The sequence below is a fragment of the Corylus avellana genome, chromosome 9 (assembly GCF_965113065.1).
Source record: "Corylus avellana chromosome 9, dhCorAvel1.hap1.2, whole genome shotgun sequence".
Classification (NCBI taxonomy): Eukaryota; Viridiplantae; Streptophyta; class Magnoliopsida; order Fagales; family Betulaceae; genus Corylus; species Corylus avellana.
Window position 1 is genome coordinate 21,906,222 of NC_142498.1, and position 22,080 is coordinate 21,928,301.

At 35.6% G+C, this 22,080-nt stretch overlaps 2 protein-coding genes, 1 non-coding gene and 1 pseudogene across 3 annotated transcripts; 1 reads left to right on the forward strand and 3 right to left on the reverse strand.

Annotated features, from left to right (window-relative positions):
- Positions 1 to 10,518: 10,518 nt before the first annotated feature.
- On the reverse strand, positions 10,519 to 12,746 carry LOC132191065 (pentatricopeptide repeat-containing protein At5g40410, mitochondrial pseudogene; annotated as a pseudogene).
- On the reverse strand, positions 10,666 to 11,163 carry LOC148583923 (pentatricopeptide repeat-containing protein At5g40410, mitochondrial-like). Its single transcript, XM_088510822.1, has one exon. The coding sequence runs from the start codon at positions 11,161 to 11,163 to the stop codon at positions 10,666 to 10,668; it is 498 nt and encodes a 165-aa protein (XP_088366948.1).
- Positions 12,692 to 12,836, forward strand: LOC132191192 (U4 spliceosomal RNA). The gene has a single exon (XR_009441221.2). It is a non-coding gene; the product is annotated as a U4 spliceosomal RNA (small nuclear RNA).
- Positions 12,837 to 19,338: 6,502 nt separating this feature from the next.
- LOC132189769 (uncharacterized) lies at positions 19,339 to 21,325 on the reverse strand. The gene is made up of 6 exons (XM_059604553.2): positions 21,080 to 21,325; positions 20,723 to 20,949; positions 20,079 to 20,219; positions 19,905 to 19,985; positions 19,661 to 19,806; positions 19,339 to 19,579 (listed from the first exon to the last, which is right to left on the reverse strand). The coding sequence occupies exons 1-6, from the start codon at positions 21,303 to 21,305 to the stop codon at positions 19,531 to 19,533; spliced, it is 870 nt and encodes a 289-aa protein (XP_059460536.1). The 5' UTR covers positions 21,306 to 21,325; the 3' UTR covers positions 19,339 to 19,530.
- Positions 21,326 to 22,080: the final 755 nt, after the last annotated feature.

A 22,080-nucleotide genomic window follows, 5' to 3' on the forward strand; every position in this document is an offset into this window, starting at 1 on the left:
TTCTTTTCACACAAGCATTTATTCAACCAATTGGAGAGCCAAAATGAAAGAGCTTCATCATTGATCCTACTTCACAAGTTACAATAGGTCCTGACAGATTATACCAAGAAAAAAATATCAAGATTGGTAATTTTTTGAAAAATGTATGCCCAATAACATTACAGATACAATTAATTAGAATACACAAACAGAAAACTAATTAAAATCAAGCATCCCATTTGTGTTTTCAAGTATTCTTTGTCGTCCAAACAACAACCCACTCTACACAGATAAATCTCACAAAACAATCAACATTCAAAAGAAAACTGCCACAACCTGTAACACCCAGAACCCCATTTGGTTTGGATTCCAAAAACAGGAAAAACTGCCCAGAATTTCTCAGAACAGGAAAAGCTGTAGAAAAAAAACTAACAAACCCAAACCACCATCTGTAGAAAAAAAAACGAGAAACCCAAAAGCAAAAAATAAACAAGCAAATCATCAAACAAAGCAGCTGCACATGTAAAACTACCACAAATCCAAAAGCCCAACGGAGCAAACAATAGCCAAACAGTAAATGGAAAAACATAAATCTTCTCCCAGTTGGAATCAAAATCAAAAAATGAAAAGAACAGAGAAAATTCTCATACCCATTCTGTCGGTGGGAATTTTGGTGGTATTGGTGGCCTGGCTCGTCGGTGGTGGTACGCCTCGGGTCGTCGGTCAGCGGCGGAGGTGTGTTGAAAGGAGGGATTTGACCAAAATCCATTCTTGGACAGTGGCCGGAATGCTTTCGCCGGTGTGAGAGAGAGACAGGAGTGACGGAGGAAGAGCAAGGCCCGTTCTTCTTCGCCGTGGCCGGAACCCTTGCACCGGAGTGAGAGATACGGTAAGCGGCGGAGGTGGCTGTTGGCCGTAGTGGGAGAGAGGGTGAGCGAGGGATGGAGAGCGGGAGAGGGAGAGGAGAGGGTTTCTTGTGAGTTTTGATTTAGAAAGGCAGAGGGAGAGAGAGCGTGTTTCTGATAGAGGTCGAGAGGGGGAAAGAGCAAGAGGGAGAAAGGGAGAGGGAGAGAGGGTGGGGAACAATGGAACATCTGCCGACAGAGGAGAGAGATGGCTTTGGCTTTGGCTTTGGCTTTTTTTTTTTTTTTTTTTTCTTTCATTTTGAAATGAGTGTGCTGCAGAGGAAAAAGACAGAAGAAAAAAATAAAATGATGCAATTGGGACTCGAGACAACGTGGCATCAGCCACGTACGTTCCACGTCAGTCCGGAAAAAACATTCGGGAAAATATTCGGGACGCGTAGCAGCTCTCATATATATATATATAAAAAAAAACTTAGAGTGGAAGGGTCTCTTGGAGTTGGAGCGACAATGCCAAAGTTGGTACCTGGTCCATAAAGCCGTCGGAAGTAAAATAAAATAATGAAAACTACGACGGGGCCTTCGGATCATGGGCCTTGGACCCAAGTTCATGTATCCTTAGGCGGCTATACTTATTATTATTATTATTATTATTATTATTTTTTGTCTCATAAAGTGCACTTTATATTGATCTAAATTATAGGATCCTCATAATATTTTCAACGTTATTATCATATTTTGTATCCTCTATATTATTTTAAAAAAATATTATACAATAAGATATTACAAAATTTTCATTATTAAGTTATATTCTCGTAATTATGTAATAATCTCATTACTAAATAACTTGTAAGATACTCCTATAAAAGGATGTAGATGCAAACTTCAAAGCAATATTCACAGATTGATCTCCTCAATAAGACCACAAAGAGTGCAATAATCAGTTGGCCTTTCATATTTAAAACTAACCCATAATGATGCTTTTTCAGAACGAGGAATATGAAAGCCTGGTATCAGAGGTTGAGTAGTATTGAGATCAACCTTAATCCCTAAATGCTGCCTACAAATAAGACCCAAAGTGGAACAATTTTTGACCTCCAGTAAAGAGCCAAGAGCCTTACCAATCATAATAGCATTACAAGTGGTCATATTTTGCTAGGAAGACCATAAACTTGCACCCAAAAAGGACAAAAAGAGAGCACAATTTCATTAATGGCTAAAACAAGGGACCAAGGATAAAGTAGAAGAAGAGAACCTCTTATATTTCATGGCCCTTACTCGAGAATACGTTCCATGTGAATCATTTGTGGAATAGCAAAGAGAAATAGATTTGGAGTCATAACTTCCACAGCCTAAGGTGCAGCAAAACTCCAAGTTGAAGCTAGAGACTAGAGTAGACCTAACCAATTGAGAATGATTTGGCTTCAACGTGAGCAACGTACCCGGTATAGCAAGCGCTTCTTGATTCGGAGGAGCTTCTTCAATAACTTCAAGTTGTTCCGAATTATCCCATCCAAGGGCTGTTGTTTCCTCAATAAGCAATTGAAGCGCATCTTGTGAAATTGGATTGCCAGCCATAATAAGAAACCCAAGTAAACAGAGCCGGCAAAGTAGTAGAAGATAGGAACGAAACCTTTGAAAACAGGTCGAAAAAGAAAGACAAAGTCTTTTAGAAAAGTCTCACCAAAAGGAGAAAAAGAGAGAGCTCACAAGAGAGCGAGTTTTTATGGTTCATAATGCGTGCAACTATTGACACGTCATTTAGAGCCTATTAAGAGCAACATTAAAATGTTAATCAGATTTGTACTTAGGGTTAAATATTCCAGACCCCCTTGGGGTTTCTCAACTTTATTTTTTTTTCCTTGGGGTTTTATTTTTATCACAGGAGGTCCCTGTGGTTTTGATAATAGACAAAATTAGTCTTCCGTCAGTTGACCGTTAGTTGACTTAGCGAAATTCCAAGTGGACCAATCACATGTTGACATGTGGCACCTACTTAATTTTTTTTTTAAAAAAAAAAAAAAAATTATTTTCTAAAAAAAAAAAAAAAAAAAGATTGGGGGTTGCCAAACCACCCCCTTGGCCATTTAGGGGTGGCTCGGCCACCCCCTTTGGCCATGGCCACAACCATCTGGCCGAATGGGGGTGACCAAGCCACCCTCTGGGCACCAAGGGGGTGGCCGAAACCACCCCCAGTGGGTACTGGGGGTGGCTCAGCCACCCCCATGAAGCCTAGGGGAAGGCCGAAACCACCCCCAACCACCATTGGGGGTGGCTTTGGCCAACCCCAAGGCTCCATGGAGGTGGCCGAAAACCACCCCCAGTACCCAGGGGGGTGGCTCCTTAGTGCCCAGGGGGTGGCTTGGCCATCCCCATCCGACCAGATGGCAGTGGCCTGGCCACCCCCAATCTTTTTTTTTTTTTTTTTTTAGAAAATATTTTTTTTAAAAAAAAAAAAATTAAGTAGATGCCACATGTCAACATGTGATTGGTCCACGTGAAATTCCGTTAAGTCAATTAACGGTCAACTGACAGAGGACAAACTTGGTCTATTATCAAAACCACAGGGACCTCCTGTGATAAAAATGAAACCCCAGGAGGAAAAAAATAAAGTTGTGAAACCCCATGGACTAATTTAGTATTTAAGAGCATTCTCAATGGAAGAGCCAAATGTTACTTTTATCTAAAATAACTTTTCAAATGTTTAAAAAACTTCCTACATTGGATTAGCCAAAAAAAATGTAAAATAAATATTTGATTGGAAGAGCTAAAAGAAAAAACTAAATGTAGCAGCACTTTTCAATGGAGCTATTTTATTTTTCATTGTTTCTCTTACCTGTTTTCTCTTTTTCTCAAATATTTTCCTACTTTTTCTCTGCATGTTTTATTTTTTCCAATTTTTTTTTTTCATTTTTCCTCTCACATGTTCTCTTCTTCCCAAAACTTTTTCTTACTTTTAATAATATTTTAATAGAATTGATAGAAATATAGCTAATCAGATGTAGAGACATTTAAAAATGTCTTATCTAAACTAAATAAAAGTGAGTTATAAGGAGCCATTTTGCATAAAAAATATGGCTCCTCCATTGGGAATGCTCTAACCCTTGTACTTATTAAGAGCATTTACAATAAAAGATAAAAAAACTACTTTTATCTAAAATGTTAATCAAATTTGTAAAAACTCTTACATTGAATTAGCAAAAAAAAAAATTGCAAAATAGATATTTGATTGGAAGAGCAAAAAAACAAAAAGAATAAATGTAGCAACACTTTTTAAGAAAACAATTTTATTTTTATTGTTGTTTTTTTTTTTTTGTCAATTTAATTTTTATTGTTTCTCTTACCCTTTTTTTCCTTTTTTGAAAACTTTGCACAATAAGATTTCCAAAAACTTTTAAAATATAATTAGCTAAATTAAATAAAATAAGTTTTAAAAAGTCATGTTGCATAAAAATTTGTTAATAAAAAAATTAGTTGCTAATAATTTTTTTTAAAAAGTAGTAAATAAGGTTAGTTGATGAGATAAAATGGTAGATAAATACAGAAGTCCAAAGGACGCTGGTACTGTTACCAAAAAACAAAAGACGCTGGGTATGATGTACGTGGCCAGTGGCCACTTAAAATGCGGAACGAATGCCTCGGGAAATGAAGCACAGTTTAGCGCCAGCTGTAATTGTGTGGTGAAAAATGAGCTTATTTTACTCAAACTGTATCAGATTTAATTAATATAATAATAATATAAAAAAAAATTGGAAGAGAGGAATAAAAAGTGATTGAGCACTGCAGTAAACAAGTCGGATTCGAAGGGTAAAATATGATTAGGGTTTCCGAAGGAAGATGAAAGAGACCGTGGATGCTTTTAAAGTGGAAAAAAACAGTAATGATAGTCGAGATACGTGGGGGATGCCAGCTAGAAGGATCACATATTTAATTTTCGGGAGCTTTTATGGGTTGTTGGGTCCGAAGGCACACTAGACTTTGACAAGGAATGGGCTTTAAACCGAATAATTTTGCTTTACTGGTTGGTTGTCATCCTCCCCCTTCCCTTCACTAAGTGTTAACGGTTATAGTAGTTATCAGTTAGTGGGCATCAACACCCCTAATCAATGTCAAGCAGTCCTTTTCTCTTAAAAAATGAATTAAACCGGCACTACTCCGAAATGAAAAAAGTAACGAAATATGTAGATGTTCAATCAAAAGTTTGAGAAAACAAAAACAAAAACAAAAATCTCTTCAATAATGGGGGTCAGTCTGGTACATCCTTCTTGTCAGCTTCCACTAGCCCTCGCTCTCACGCTCCCGCTCGAGCTCACGCTAGAGTTCGCGCTCGCGTTCCAGTTCCAGCTCCCGCTCGCGCTCGCGTTCCAGCTCCCGCCGACGCTCCAAGTCACGCCCACCCTCCATATCACGGACACCAGACTCCTCTCGTCGCCTACGAACCCAATCCATAAAAGGACTTATGAACAAGTCGACTTCAAAGTTTGGGCAGAAGGTTTCTTGAAGGAGCTAGCATAAAAGATTAAAAAATTAGCCCACGCAAAAAGAGTATATCTTAAAAAAAACAAATAATAGGGAAAAATTAACATACCAGTGACATGATGGCAAGAGAAAATGGAACCAATGCGTAAGCCAGGAGCTCCACCTCATGGTTACACGCCAAAGAAATACAAATCCTCACAATACCACCAAGGATCTCCTCACATATACCAATCTCATCAAAGGAATCATTCCTTTGAGTAAGCTTGACGTAGCAAATTGCCGTCGAGGAAAACGAACACAAGACAATGAAGACAAAGATATTGACGGAGAACTTTTCGCATGCAATATGGAAAAGAATAGCACGGCAAATCTTACAGAGCAGTTTAGCCCACCTCGGAAAATTTGCTTCCATCCGTAACAACCCATCAATGATCGGCTTCACGACCGCGAAGTGGATGGGGCCAGATAACATTCCTAGAATGATGAGGCCTATCTGAAAGCCTATGAGCAGGTTCTCGTCGTCACTGAGTAGTTGAGAACCAAGTAAAGCGACTGATGAGAGGCTCATAACAACAGTTATGAGCCATGTGTACGCCCAAAACTTCACCAGCGACATTTTAGAAGCGAGTGAATGAGAGAAATAATGAAGAAAGAATGAAGAAAGAATGAAGAAAGAATGAAGAAAGAATGAACTTGTATACTCGGCCACCTTCTAACAATATCAGCAAACTCGAATAAGAAACAGAATTTAACTATAAAAGTTAATTAATGAAGAAAGAATGAACTTATATACTCGGCCACCTTCTAACAATATCAACAAACTCGAATAAGAAACAGAATTTAACTATAAAAGTTAATTAAACTAACTCTGTTAACAAACGGCTAACAGCTGTCAGCTGGATACCTCACCGGAGCGAGACTGTGAGAGAGAGGGTGAGCGAGGGAGGGAGGGTATAGAGAGAGCTACCTATCAAGTCTGAGGTGACCTTTCCATTGCGGAACCAAGCAGTTGGAACTTCACCTTGAAAATCCTTCCCATAGGGAGGGAAATTGCAGTTAACAACAGTTTTTAGATGGTTGCTGTTGGCCACCTTCTAACAATATCAAACAGAATTTAACTAGAAAAGTTAATTAAACTAACTCTGTTAACAAACGGCTAACAGCTGTCAGCTGGATACCTCGCCGGAGCGAGACTGTGAGAGAGAGGGTGAGCGAGGGAGGGAGGGTATAGAGAGAGCTACCTATCAAGTCTGAGGTGACCTTTCCATTGCGGAACCAAGCAGTTGGAACTTCACCTTGAAAATCCTTCCCATAGGGAGGGAAATTGCAGTTAACAACAGTTTTTAGATGGTTGCTGTTTCCCGTAACAGCTATGGAATCTCCAAATGCTATAACTGCTGGGACAGTTTCATTTGGGGGTATCTTTATGAAAGCCTTGGCGTTGCAGAAAAGAAAAACTAATACGAGACTGAACAGAAATATGGAAGAAGAAGAAGAAGGAGGAGGCATACTTTCACGAAGTCTTCTTCTCTTGCTTTCAACTTTCACAATTTGTCTGGCTGTTCAGTCAGGGACTTGTGTATCTATATATATATAGATATATGTATATCTACCATCTCTTAACTCATTTACTGCTCTAGACAAGAAAAAAGTGGATCCAGCACGAAATTGTACAAAAATCTAGGTGTATTTACTAGTCATAAAAACTAAAATATTTTATGTTTTATATTTATTTTAAAACGTCAAGGAATGAGTCAATGGCAGGATAGACGTGGAATTTTACTTGTCTATAAGTCACGTTTGGATATCTTATAAGCATTAATTAACCATTAGCCCAAGTAGCAACAATTATTTACTTTTTAAGAGAATGGGACATGGGAGTGGATGCAATAAATTATCCTCTGCCACGTACACCCCGTAGCAACCCTATTTTCTGTAAATATAATGGGCTAATTAATGCCATTGTAACTCTATTATCCCACAAAATGATACCATGCAATCACCTAAAACGGGGACCAGAATGATAGCCAAATCAAGATAAGGGTGGCAATCTCGTACCAAATGAAAGACGATTGTTAAATTAATTAGGAACTATGTTTCATAAAGTGAATATCATTGGTTTAAATTTTTTTCAATTAGGTAAATACGAAAAAAAAAATAAAATCTCTTATATCAATTGGGAAAGTTTGTACTTGAGCAAAAGTAATTGGGTACGTGCCCAGTGAATATAAAAGTATTCATTGCATTTTATTTAAGTTAGCTGGGCTACCTCCTTAATTAGCACGCCAAATTCTTTTATTAACACAAATAAACAGGTCATTATAAACTCATAAAAAAAAAATTTAAAATTGCGTTTGAAATTTCTTTTCTCTTCATTCTGGCTGACACAAGTTAAAAGGGTAAAGAAAATTAACCCATTGAACATTAACTTTCACTTAGAACCCAAAGAACCAAATTTTAGAATTACACGAGATTATTCCTCAAAAGAAAAGACAATAGTATAAACTTCTCTTTTACCGGAAAACAAATGGCTACAGATCTCCCTATTTATTTATTTATTTATTTATCTCTTGGTACTAAGAAAGAAAACAGATTTGTAATTGATGTCTGTCCCAGGCGTATCAGATTTCTCTTGAGAATCAAACAAAAGATATATCAAGCCAATTACTCAACGGATAAGAGGGAAATTTACAGAAAAGATATATCAACCCTATTACTCAACCTATTACTCGGTGGGCAAGAGGGAAATTTACTGTGTTTAGGGTGGCTCGGACACTTCTTTGATCTAAATCTTTAATTAATATGCATTGAGAGTTAAGCCGTGCGATTTATCTGATAATTACGTGTATCTGTCCGACCAAAGCCCCTCATCGTCTTTGATCTAAATTCCACAATGTCAACTGTCAAGAATGGAGCTGATTGGAAGGGAGAGTCACCGCACCAATAAATTACACCGTGTCAACCATCGTATATGGTCAGATTGGGAACCATCGATCTGACCAAACTTGAGTTGACTAAGTATTCTATTTTCATAGAAAATTTCTATGATTAAAGGTTTAGATCATATTTTTATCTCACAAAATTTGACAAACGGATTTAATTCATTAATTCATACATATTAATTTATTAAAAAAATTATAATACCCTTAACACCGCAGTATCATCTTTCCCCCGTCAAAAGAGACTTAAGGCCTGTTTGAAATACATTTGAGGAGCTTAAAAGTACTTTTAACATTCAAAAAGTCCGTTTGAAGAAAAAAGTACTCGTTTGGTAAAAAAATTAAACGTGCTTTTAAGAGTCTAAAAGCCTAAAAATGGTCCAAAAGCACTTTTGGCAAAAGCTTGAAAATGAAGTTTTTGCCCTAAAGCTTTTTTTTACTTAAAAGCTCTATTTCTTAAACGCAATCTCAAACAGACTCATAGAGTGTGTTTGGAATTGCGTTTGAGGGGTCTAAAAGTGCTTTTAACACTCAAAAAGCCCGTTTGAAAAAAAAAAAGGTACTCGTTTGGTAAAAAAATTAAAATCGCTTTAAGGATCCAAAAAGCCTAAAAATAACCAAAAGGGAAAACTTCACTTATCCCCTCAAACTTTCGCACTTTTTGCAAACATCCCCCATTGTTCAAAAACTCTCACTTTTATGTATCAAATTTTTAGTTTCGTTCACTTTGCCCATTCCATTAGGATTTTCTGTGAAATCCCAACGGACTGGTGTTAAATTACTAAAATATCCTTATTTTTTATTAAAAAATATTTTTTTTAAAAAACTCTTGACTCGTGGGTTTATCGGTAGATCTAACCCACCTATATTGTGACCCATGGGTCATATTATTATTATTATATTAATAAAATAAAATAAAATTAAAAAAAAAAAAAAAAAAAAAAAAAAAAAAAAAGAAGAAGAAGAAGACGGGTATTATGCCGACCCACTGGGGTTCACAAGTGACCCGCTGGTGGGTAACTAGTCACCCGGTGGGTCACTGGTGACCCTCTGTTAGGTCATAATTGACCCACTGACGGGTCACAAAAGTGACCCCTGGTGGGTCTTGTGACCCTCCGAAGTGACCCCCGGCAACGGAGTTCACTTTTTTTTTTTAATATAATAATTTTTTATTTATAAATAAGGATAAATTTGGAATTTAAAAAAAAAATAGGGGTATAAAGGACTTTTACTCATTTGACCGTTTGATTCTACTGCAAAATCCTGACGGAATGGGCAAAGTGAAAGAAAATAAAAATTTGATACATCAAAGTAAGAGTTTTTGAACAATGGGGGGTGCCTGCAAAACGCGCGAAAGTTTAGGGGGGCAAGAGAAGTTTCTCCTAACCAAAAAACACTTTTGGCAAAAGCTTAAAAAATGAAGTTTTTGCCCAAAAACTATTTTTAACTTAAAAACTTTATTTTTCAAATGCAATATCAAATAGGCTCTTACAACAACTACAAGGGCTACAAAATAAAGGGGAAATGTGGGGTGAATGCTGGTCCAACTAGCAATTATATTTGAGAAATTACACAGCAATCATATTGATTGGTCCGCTAGTGGACCATGGTTTGTAAAGAAGCTTTTCTTTAGAAACAAACCAATCATAGTAACAGGGCCCGCTCTCGGAGGCTACGTCAACGATGGGGCTAGAGTTGGGCCACCATTGGAAAATAATGTTCATAAAACAAAATATAATAAATGCACATCGCCACCGGTGGAGGTTCAAGTTTTCAATGAAGTAAGTAAACGATAAGATGGCTTTAATTTTATTCCACAATGAACATGACCCATTCAATTACCAGGAAACAAAATGAAAGAGGTCCTTTGCTCAATGTTCGGATTCAAATAATTTTTCGTCCAAAAGAAAGAATGGGAAAAAATTATGGAATTAGGATTTCTTATCGAGAGAGGCTAAAACATACATTAATATATACATATTAACTGAAAATTTTAAAACTGGAGGGGGCATGGCCCCTCAGCCCCTAGTTCTCCCTCCTAAAAGATGCACTCACACTGTTTGGGCTTGAGCCCCTTTCTCAACCATCCTCAAATCTTTGGGTTGGGATGAGCTTCAGAATGCTAAATGATTTAGGAGGAGTGGGCTTGGGATGAAATAGTATTTATCAGTCCAAGCATTTAGCATGGATTGCAGACCTTGTAATACCGGGAAAAGTATGCATACCGCTTCGAACTATCACGCGATTAGTAATGTCCCATAAAATTTTCAATTAAACCAATGTTTCATACAAACTACTAGAAACTTGTAATGTAAAGAAGAGATAGGGGTTTCTTACATTCAAGTGCTCGATCTGCGATAATCATGCTGTAATTTGTAAATCATCATTTTGATTGATGCAAAGTTTCACCAATAATCACCACAAGAGCACAATCCATTGTCAAAGTGGTGAAATCGCTTTGAATCTCGTATTATGATGGCACGCTTCTCAACCAGTGATATGAACTTTGCGGTGCTGTGACAGTCGCCACATATTCTAAGATTCTTTGTTATGATTAACGGCATGCCTGCATTAGTCACCAAAAGGCCAAAGGCAATGGCTAGCTTCTCACTGTGCTTGTTGATCATATCCTCTTTAACTTCCTCTTCAACATCATGTAGAACAAATTCAGTTATAGACACAAATCCGGCCTTCCGAATCTTTCCAATCAGTTCTTCCAATTTTACATATATCTTCTCCGATAGAGGGTGAGATCGATCACCAACTACAAATCTATGGATTTTGTTTCCATGTTCAATAAAACTGCAACCGGCGTTTCTGATGAGAATCCTATCCTTCATTAAAGCCCTCACCTTTGAAGCATCTCTCCATAGACCAGCAGCACAGAATATATTCCAAAGCATGATATAGTTTCGGGGGTCTAATGGGTCTAAAGCAATCAGTCGCTCTGCAACTTCTTTCCCAAGCTCAATGTTACCATAAACCCGACAAGCACTAAGGAGGACCCCCTACACACCAGAATTAGGATCCATTGGCATGTTTATAATCAGCTCATAAGCATCATTCAGAAGACCAGAGTGGCCTAGAAGATCAACCATGCATGAGTAATGATCCAACTGGGGTTCAATTCCATGCACTTCAAACCCTGAATGGCTACAAGCATTTAACAAATGCGTGAAGGTGACATGATCAGGCTCTAAACCTTCCTTAACCGTGTATTCAAAGAGCTCCATTGCTTTTCTTCCAAACCCGTGGACAGCATAGCCTGCAAGCATGGCTGTCGAAGCTACTCTGTCTGGATGAATCATCTCTCCAAAAACTTTGCGTGATGCATTTAATCTCCCCAACTCCGCATACAGATTCAAAAGTGCAGTTGCAATTCTTTCATTTGCATTAAGACAACATCTGAAAATTACACCATGAATGCCCTCTGCTAGTTTTCCTACACCTAAATCTTCACAAGCCCGAAGCAAAGCAACCATAGTACCTTCATCAGGCTTAACTCCAGCCATTCTCATCAAATTAGAACAACTCATACTCATACCTTCCTCTGCAAACCCATTCTGGGTGTAAATCACGATCATTGAATTCCAGGAAACAATACTCTTAATGGATATTGCCTCAAATATTCGACAAGCCGAATCTAAATTCCCAGACTTCCCATACATATTAACAAGAGAATTAACAACCTTAGTTTCCAACAACATCCCCATTTTCAGTGCATACCCATGAATGTACTTGCCTACAGCCTACATCAGTACATCTAGAGCTCCCATATCACTACAGGCTGAGACTATAGATAACAATGTAACCTCGTTAGGTTTTATTCCAATCTCAAACTTCATTGTGAAAAATGCACTAAGGCACTTACCAATAAACCCTCTGTTCAAAAACCCGGAAATTAACGAATTCCAGGAGACAACATCCTTATTAGGAATTTCATCAAACAACATCTGCGCATCTTCTGCACAGCCATATTTGATGTACAAAGACACCAATTGATCACCAATAAAACCATCACTGTAATTTACAGATTTCACCACGCGGGCATGAATTGCACGGCAGTAGGAAACGGAAGAGCAAGACTTTACAGCAAAAATTAGAGCGGAAACAAGTGGTTCTTGATTTGTACATGTCGGAGACAAGAATCGAGGGAAAAGAGCATTGTGGATTTTTCTCTGGCTGAAGAGTCTGTAAAGAATCAGAGGGTAGTGATGACTGTATGAGAGAGCACGTAATGGAAGTGAGGCGAGAAGGTATTATCATCTCCCATCATTCAAAGTTGCCAAGAACGCTACTTTGCTCCCTAAACAATCCACTAAAAGCTTTGACTTTGAGATGCGGTCCGACGTAAAGTCGGACATCGAAAAAATACTAGTTAGCGGAGGCAAACGAGGACTTCAAAAAGAGATGGGTAACACGTTAGTCCGTTCCTTTGCGCTTGGGGCAATGACGCAGCGAGTGAGGTTCTAACGGAGGCGCGTCTTTTGCTGGTTGAAAACTATTTCCAAACCACCTCATAGGCCTGGGTTAGGCCCAGGCCTTTGAGAATTTCTGGAAGGGCTCCCTTTGGGCTTGGGTTCTGTTTTAATTAGAGGAGATTCGCCTGTTATGGTTCGTAGCCTAAAGCTTTGGCGAACAGCTCGCCTGGTTTTGCGCCCAAGCTCAATGTTAACAGTGAGATTCTTAAAATGTGGTTAGGCCACACTTATTGTTGCTTAATGATTGAATTGAACTCCACCCAACACTCGTGAATCATGATAATCAAAATGAGAATTTTTTATCCTACTTGATTTATGTGACTGTCAATTAGCCTTAGATCAGTTATTATTATTAATAAAATGATCAGTTTTTATTAATAAAATAAAAAAAGTTAGGAGTACAACCAAATCTTTACCAAGAGATACCATGGAAAATAAAATGGTGCGCACTTATTCATCAAAGAGGCTCAAAATAATTAATCAAAATAAATGTTGTAGGTACGAATGAATAAGTTTCGCATCAGTTTGATACTCATTTCTTAATAAAAAATTTGGTACACCATTTAAAATAAAAAATAAAAAATCAATAACTGATCAACAATTCTACATCAACAAAGTGAAAAAAAAAAAAATTGATTACAACATTGCTCTATCAAAATAGTAGACTATCAAACCCACAAGTACGATTGTGGTAATGCTTCCTAGTGATGGTATCCTCAATCTCGCTCTACTCAATAAATTGTGTATAAAGCTTAATTTTATCTAATAAAAAACCCATTTAAAACATAATATCTAGCAAAAAGAACACTGCATCCAGCTAGTTAAAATGGCTAAGAATTTGCTAAGCAATGCTTAAACAATTCATAAGCTTTTTAAAAAGTGAGTAATTAATTTTTATTTTTTTTAAAAAAAAAGGAAATCTTTTGACTAAAATTTATCCAAACATTTACCGGCCCAACCATTCTTTAAAGGTTTTAAAAACAACTTAATTATTTTCTGTCGCATATAAACAACGTTTGAGTCTTTGAGATACTATCAGAGCGAGAAAGCCCAAGTGCTCAAGTGCATGTCAGAGAGGAGAAAGAGTATTGACTTATCGTACACCCTCCAGAAATGTCAGGCTGCAAATGGTACAAGAAACCAAAACTTTGTTTTCACAATCACTTTTTTGCGGAGAAATTCAGAGATGGTTTTCTCTTTCCTTAGTAGCCTGACAGGCTGACACGTACGCTCTAACTCTTTTAATTTTAGGAAGGTTTATTCATTACCAAGGACTTTTCAGCTTTTAATGGAGAATCAAACAAAACATATTTCACCCCTATTTACGCCAATGGATAAGAGGAAAATTTACAGTGCAATCGTCAGTCCTTTTCCGATGTTGCTACGTAGGGAGTGTAAACAAACGGAACTTGAGCGAGTTTTGACTGTTTGGGATCGACTCAAGACTTGGAACGTTGTTCGAGCTTTGCTTGATAGGGTTGGAATTCTATTCGAGCTCGAGCTCGTCTATTTTGGACGAGCTACTCGAGCCCCAAACTCAAGCTCGACTTTTTTTTGCAATTTAAGTGCATTAGATTTTTTAAAAATACAAAATCTTAACATAATTTTTTTAAAAAAAAAAAAAAAAAAAAAAACCAAATTCACACTAAAATGCTAACAGAAATCAGAATTAACTAAACCATAATCATCCTTGGCAGATTAATCTCCACGGTTTCACCTCACAATCATCCATACAGAATCAACTAAAGTCTAAAATGCTAAAGAATATTGAGCAAACAAAATTATGTTCCCTCTAGGAAATTAATCTCCACCTTACAATCATCAATACATAATCAAGGAACTAAAATGCTAAAGAAGCAGATTAATCTCCACTTCACAATTTCATACAGAATCAACTAAAATGCAACATTAAGCAATAACAATTACTTTCCTTCTGGCAGGTTAATTTCCACCTCACAATCATCTGTTTCCTCCTCCTTACATAAAAAATGCAAAGTAATTAGTTTAAGTACAAGATATTAAGAAATTGAAAATAATAAAAATAATTTAGAAAAAATTGAAACTCACCGTAGAACTCCTTAGAACTACTAATTGTCTGATTAAGTGTAGCAACCTATTAAATCAGACTTGAAAATATACTTGGAAATATATTGAGACTGAATAAGGAAAACCCAAATTTCAAACGATCCACCAGTCCAAGACAAACACTCCAAACCGATCGTATTAGTCTATAACAATTCTAATTACCGTAATCAAACCAATAAATCATGGACTGGAAACTAATCAGAGAACAAAGATTCTATCTTCCAGAGACAAAACAAGGAGATCCAGATCAGCAATTACCAAAATATTCACTTTTAATTTTGGGAATCTTACCGATTCTTTGTTGGCACTACCATATTTGCTCTGAATCTGCATAAAACCCAACCATTATAACTATTTGTACAAAAGTTAAATTCAAAGATTAAACTTTAAATTACAGCACAAACAGAGCAAACCCCCAAAACTTAAAGTAAATGAGTTAGATTCATGAAAAAAATACTTGAAATTGTCACCGATGAAATGATGATCTGTGAGAATAAAGTGAGTAATACAAAGTTTATTGCAGATTTTTTTTTAGAGAGACTATGAATCTAAACAAAAGAACACTAAAGAAAGCTTCACCGAGAGGCAAGACATACCGTGAGAGGCGATAATGAGACTAGTTTCATTAATCAAATCCAACAGCCGATATTAAATTCAATTCAATTAGACGGCCACGATTAAATTCAATCAAAAATTTAAAAATTCAAAATTTAGGAATTATGAATAAAAATTGTGTTATTTAGTATTATTTAGGTTCAATTTGATATTTCAATTTTAATATATATTGTATCTTATATAGTTATATGTAAACATTTATATACTTATATGATTGTAACATTATATAGGTCAATGTTATTGTTAATTGTTATATACTTATATTATATGATATCATGATATATAATTTAAATTCAAATTGTTAAGTTTTTACTTACCGCAAATTGTGATTATAATGTATAAATTATGAGAAACACATTAGTTACTTCATTAATCTAATGGTAATCCTCAAACTCTAAGTCCTAAATTCATCATGAATTCATGATTCATGAGTGACTCATACTTAAATTGTATAATCATATTATCTCACAATGTTTTTCTTAATTTAAGATTAAATATTTTTTAAATCACAATGTCAAACGCTTTATGTCATACACATTAATCACTATTATCATATTACATATATATAGTATTATTTAGTTGATAGGTTCAAATGTTAATACCTAACACGGGTCAAGTATATAATGTCAATATTAATATATATTGTATCTTATATGTAAACATTTATATACTTAATGCTTATATGATTGTATTATGGGTCAATGTTAATTGTTATATACTTTTATTATATGATCTCATGATCACGATTCAAAACATCAACATATGATTTAAATTTAAATTGTTAAGTTTTTACTTACCGCAAATTGTGATTATAATGTGTAAATTATAAGAAACACATTAGTTATTTCGTTATTAATCACTTAATCTAATGGTAATGCTCAAACTCTTAAGTCCTAAATTCCTCATGATCTAATGGTCATACACTCACACTTAAATTATATGATCATATTATCTCACAATTCATATTAGTATTATCTTAGATTTAAGATAATGTGATATAAGTTTTATAACAATAAAGTATATAATTATAATGTATTGATTAAATAACACAATAACTTACGCAGATATACCATATGATTATATAATGATTAATGATTATGTGATATACGATTCCAATTTTAAAAGTGTAAACTATCTAATGATAATATTTTTATTAAATGACACAATAACTTGTACCATATGATTATATAATATGATAAAATGATTAATGATAATATCAAATATTTTCAATTATTTACTCTATATATATATATATATATATATTAGAAACGACAAAGTACAAAATGATAAAATTTGGTATAAAACGACAAAATAATTAAGTAATTAATTTTTTAATTTAAATTTGGTATAAAATCCAGTATTGTTGTGTTTGTGTTTGAGTTTTGAAATTGAAATATTTTCAACCTTTAGATTCATCTAAAGGCTCAAATTAGAGAAAATGAGATTCTCATTTTTTTCCCTCAATTGGAAGGGATCCGGATCCGCCCGTCATGTTGGTGAATTGATTACAAGTCAAGTCGCGTCACCTCGCCCCCTCTAGTTTTCTCCTTCTACACGTATTGGATTATTTGAATGCTTGAGAGTTGAGGGTTGCAAATAAGTTGCAGTCCCTTCATGTCGGTGAATTGATTTCTGTTAAGGAACCAGATCAAGCAGCAGCTGTTGTTAAGAGACCAGATTAGCAGGCGTTCACTGGTGCGCTCGATCGCACCATTGAGCGCAGTACCAGAGAGGAGGCATTCACTGGTGATTAACAGGCCATGATTCAAGCTGACCAACAACACATCGACACAGCTCATTCAAGCCCACAACAGATCCCCTTTTCCTGTAACAGCAGCCTCTTCTCCTTGAATCATGCTGAAAACTCAAGCTCCGTGATTCACTCTTCCATGTTTTGTGCAACAACAGCACCATCATTATGTCTTCTCAATTGCTTTACTTTTGTATTTAATATATTAGCCTACATGTAGCTTTCCTTTTGTACTTTGTCGTTTCTAGTTTCTTTGTAATTTACCTTGTACATATATGAATGAACTACTATGTCATTTGGTAAGTTAACCAAATTAGAGCTTCCTAAATTCTCGGAGTTCGATTGGAAGAGACCTTGTGCATCAATTCAGGCAAGATGAGGCTCGATTCTTGGACCAATTATACAATATGTAATAAGTTTGATTGATATCTTATCCATACAATATGTAATAAGTTTGATTGATATCTTATCCATCAGAGAGTGCAATCCCCTCGTCTCATATTGATGAATAATCCACATAGAGTGAGTGCATTATAAAGATACTTGTAGGTGTTAAATCTTATACTACTTCTTTACTTTGTGAGATTAAACTTTATAAGTGATTATAAAAAGCTGTAAATTTACTAGTCTTGTTAGAGTGATAGCGCAGACGTGACTAACTTTTTTGTAGGTCGATACAATTAAACCTTTAGAATGAAACGTGTTAGCAACAAAGTTGGCCATCAACTCAAACACTTGTGAAGTTTTAGTAGTTTAGTTTTCAGCCAAATGGAGAATTATATATATACACACACATAAAGGGCATTCAGGAATCAGGCTTCGGAAGTTGTTGTCGGCGACAATTTCATCTCGACACTAAATGACATTTTTGTTTTGATTTAGGTTGTTCATCCAGCACCTGGGAATGCTTCTGGCACACTTCTAAATGGTATTTTGCATCATTGCAGTCTTCCAATTGTTGCATTTTCGAATGAGGAAGTTCTTTCATATGCTGAGGATATTTCTGATGATGAGCTCAGTAGCTTATTTACAGACCCAAGTCTTAACTAGTGGTTATCTTCCAGCCAAATTGGGGCAACTATTCGCCCATGGATTGTGCATTGATTGGACAAAGGCACTAATGGATTACTTCTTGTTGCAAAGGTAAACCCCTATCCCTTGATAACTGGTCTTAAGCACCAGAAACTAGAAAACTACCATTCTATTTATAATAGTCGGATTTGTCTTGTGGACAATTATACTCTGATGGCAGAATGAACACTCTCATGCCCATTTATCTGAACAATTCAAGCAACATACCATCTAAAGAGTATACATTAGTCTTACTTCTGGAGTGCCATCTCCAACTACTAGGCGTGTTGAGGTCCCAATTGGTTGTGATTTAAATAATCGGATTCGCATGGTTGCTGTATCGGGATCAAGTAATTGTAGACAAACCTGCCATGCTGCTAGTAGGTGATTGATGGTCCTCCATCACTTCCATTATCATGTGCTTAAGTTATGCTTCACAATGTTGGCAAATGCAACTATTCAGGAGAGAGAGAATATGATATGGCAGTAGGGATTTAAATCCTGAGCATTTAGACTACCTTGCTATCAGAAATGAACCCTTAAGGCCTAAAGCAGTGAAATATAGGAATTTGTATTGTTTATTAATACTTTCATTATTTTTTCTTTTTTTTGTCCTAAAAAATATTATCAAAGGAGTACCAAATTTTTCTTTCATAGATTGATCATAACTTAGCAAAGTTGTGCTTGACGTCTTCTTATAATATCGAAGTTGTCTATATGTGTAAACTTCCAAACAATCATCAATAATATCAATCTTCTCCAATGTACTAAATTTTAACATAAATAAAATAGAACACTAATTCATGGACAGAAAAAAAAAAAAAAAAAAAAGAAAAAACAATTTTTTTTTTTTAATCCTCTCAGAAGCAAAGTAACCAAAGTCCCACCAACGAGGCAATCTTAAAACCTAATCAATTTCTCTTAAGCTTTAAAAAAAGATCAAATACATGTTAAAACATTCGGACCTCTGTTATTATGAACTGAATTACATCTCTCTTTGTTAAGGCATAAACTTTAAAGTGCTTTTTATTCTCTAATGATGTAAATGCCACAAAGATCTCATAGCAAGTGAAACAATATCTTGGATCATTTAATTAGTAAATTAGAAAGAAAAAAAAATGTCTAGTAGGGCATTTAAATAAAATCATTTATAACTAGCAAAGAATATTAAAAAATGATCAAGATCGAGATCCCTTGCAATCGATTGTACTCTAAATTAAATGACATTATATACATACAAAATAAAAACTTTTGGAAGCATCCCAATCTCACACCACTCCCGATGGGAGTTGCATGTCTTCACGATCATCAAAATGGCTGCATCCAAAGGAGAAACGTTTAGAATTAATGTGCTTCCTAGGAGCAAGTTTGCAAATTAAATCAAAGCAGTTTACATACATGGTCACGTAGTAGTAGCAAAAATCTGCAAGAATGAAACCATTTACAATTTCGGAGAGGACACCCATAATAGTCCACCATATATTATCATAACCCACAAAAGCATAACCCAAAAATATCACTGATTGTCCTCGAGTAAGCAATATCTGCATAAAAGAATCAAATCATATATATCAATAGCTTGGAAAGAAATTGAGCTACCATTAATTACCATATACAAATTAAGAGCCAAATCATATCTCACTTCGATAATCCAATTTTCAACATATACTATTCTCGAAAAACCCAGCCAACATATATATTGTGCTGTAACTGGATCAACACTCTGAGAATTTGAAAAAAGAAAAAATGAGAAAACAATTTCTACAAGTCAGTGCACCATCAAAATGGAAAAAAATAAAGAGAGAATAAAACATACCTCTCTCTTCCGTATTACTTGCAGCTGAGGTAGCATCGAAATAGAATTAAGATAACAACAGAAGGCGACAGTAATCCCACTCCAGCTATTTTCCGGTGTCATGGGATGAATTAATAATGATAGCAAAGCACAAGGTATTAGCTGTCTCGAATTCAAGATAAACCCATGACAAGGTATTAAAGAAAAGACCGGAGGTAAATTTCCAAAATAAATAAAAATAAATTAACAAAAACATGGTAAAATGTAATGTAGTAGATTCCAGCAAATAAACCTTTACTTTTTTCTTCCAAATCATTGCGACAGTTGACAGAACAAAGTGATAATTCACATGTTTAGTTTCGAATTCAGGAAACATGTTAAATCACTGTTTTTCCTAAAAGCCTAAGCTGATGGGAAGTGTTAAGGCACAAATATGAACCCTAATGAAAACCTATGAAAGCAATGATAGTCCTGCCAGCCCAAGAACATCTTAGGGCAAGCAAACCTGACAACTGATAACTGTATTGACCTCATATATGATTTATGCAAGTTTAAAACACATGTATCAAGTAAAATTGAATCAAGATTCATTTATTTTTATAGGCGAATGTATGCTACGATTGTGAATGTTAAAACTATTTACTGCAAAAGAATTGAAGACTTACTAGGTATAACAATTTGAAGTTGTGCTGTTTGTCCACATAACTAGACTTATATTTAAAACCAACCATATAGATGGCCACAAGTGTTCCCAAAATTGAATAGATGGCCACAACTGTTCCCAAAAGTGAATTTACATCAAGCGGGCGTAATTCGGATTTAACGAGGCCAGCATAAGACAGTTTAACCGCCAGATGCAAAGCTGTTAGATGCAGTGATTTGAGTGAAAGCCCTGCAGATCAAAGCAATGCTGTAATTATCAAGTTTTGTGTCAAAATTTCCCAAGCTAGAAACTGATTCATTGTCTTTGTAATGTAAAGATACAAAAATTGTAAAAGACTTGTTCTTTAATTTTCTCTTACCAGCACATGTGTCCTTCTGGGTGAGGGTGGCACCAAGGAAAATGGCTCCTATCATGTGAATGACGTCTCCTATCAAGGAAATGCCTAACGGATCTAACATATTTAGCCACCGCGTGATCCCCAGACCACCCAGGATGAGGAAAGTCAGCGCGCCCACCGCATCCATCGGCCATGGAGGCTTTTCCCCTGACTCTACAGCGGCCGATTTCCTCTCTTTCTCGCTCATTCTCTCCACCAATAGCGGTGATGTGGAGTTGGCAAAAACAAATATACGTGGGATTCACCTTTTATATATATATATGAGTATGGGTAAAGATATTGACCACGCCTGGCGTGCATCAACAGTGATGCACGCCAGGCACAAAAATTTTTTTTTTATTATTTTATTATTTTAATTTTTTTGAAAAAAAAAAAAAAAAAAAAATTTTGTGCCTGGCGTGCTTCACTGTTGAAGCACGCCAGGCGTACTCCCAATCACGACTCTATATATATATATATATATATATATATAAAAGGTGTGATACAGTCACAACTTAAACTCAATTTTGACCAATTTTTAAACCAAATTTCTCAATCTCTCTAGTTTAAGGCTCTCTCTCCTCCATAAGCAGTTTTTTTTTTTTTTTTTAAACTTAAAAAAAAAGTTGGGCCAAACTTGAATTTAAGTTGTGCTTTTATCATATATATATATATATATATATATATATTGAAATGAAAAACAAAATCGTTACAGTTTGTTTGTGTAGGGGCTATTTATAGGCTAGAGAGTTGAGGTAGAATTGAATTAGTTCTCATGAAGAGTTGAGATAGACTTCAATAGTTATCCTAGAGATAAGCTTGAGTTATAACTCCCCGACTTTGAGTAGGTCTTTGTGAAATACAGTCTCAATTGGACTGTGTCTTCTACTATTTAATTTATTTCTTTGTGGGCTTTGGGCCCAAAATCTTCTGGGCTTATAAAGTGAATTTATTCCTAACACAATATATGGAAGTTTTAAAAG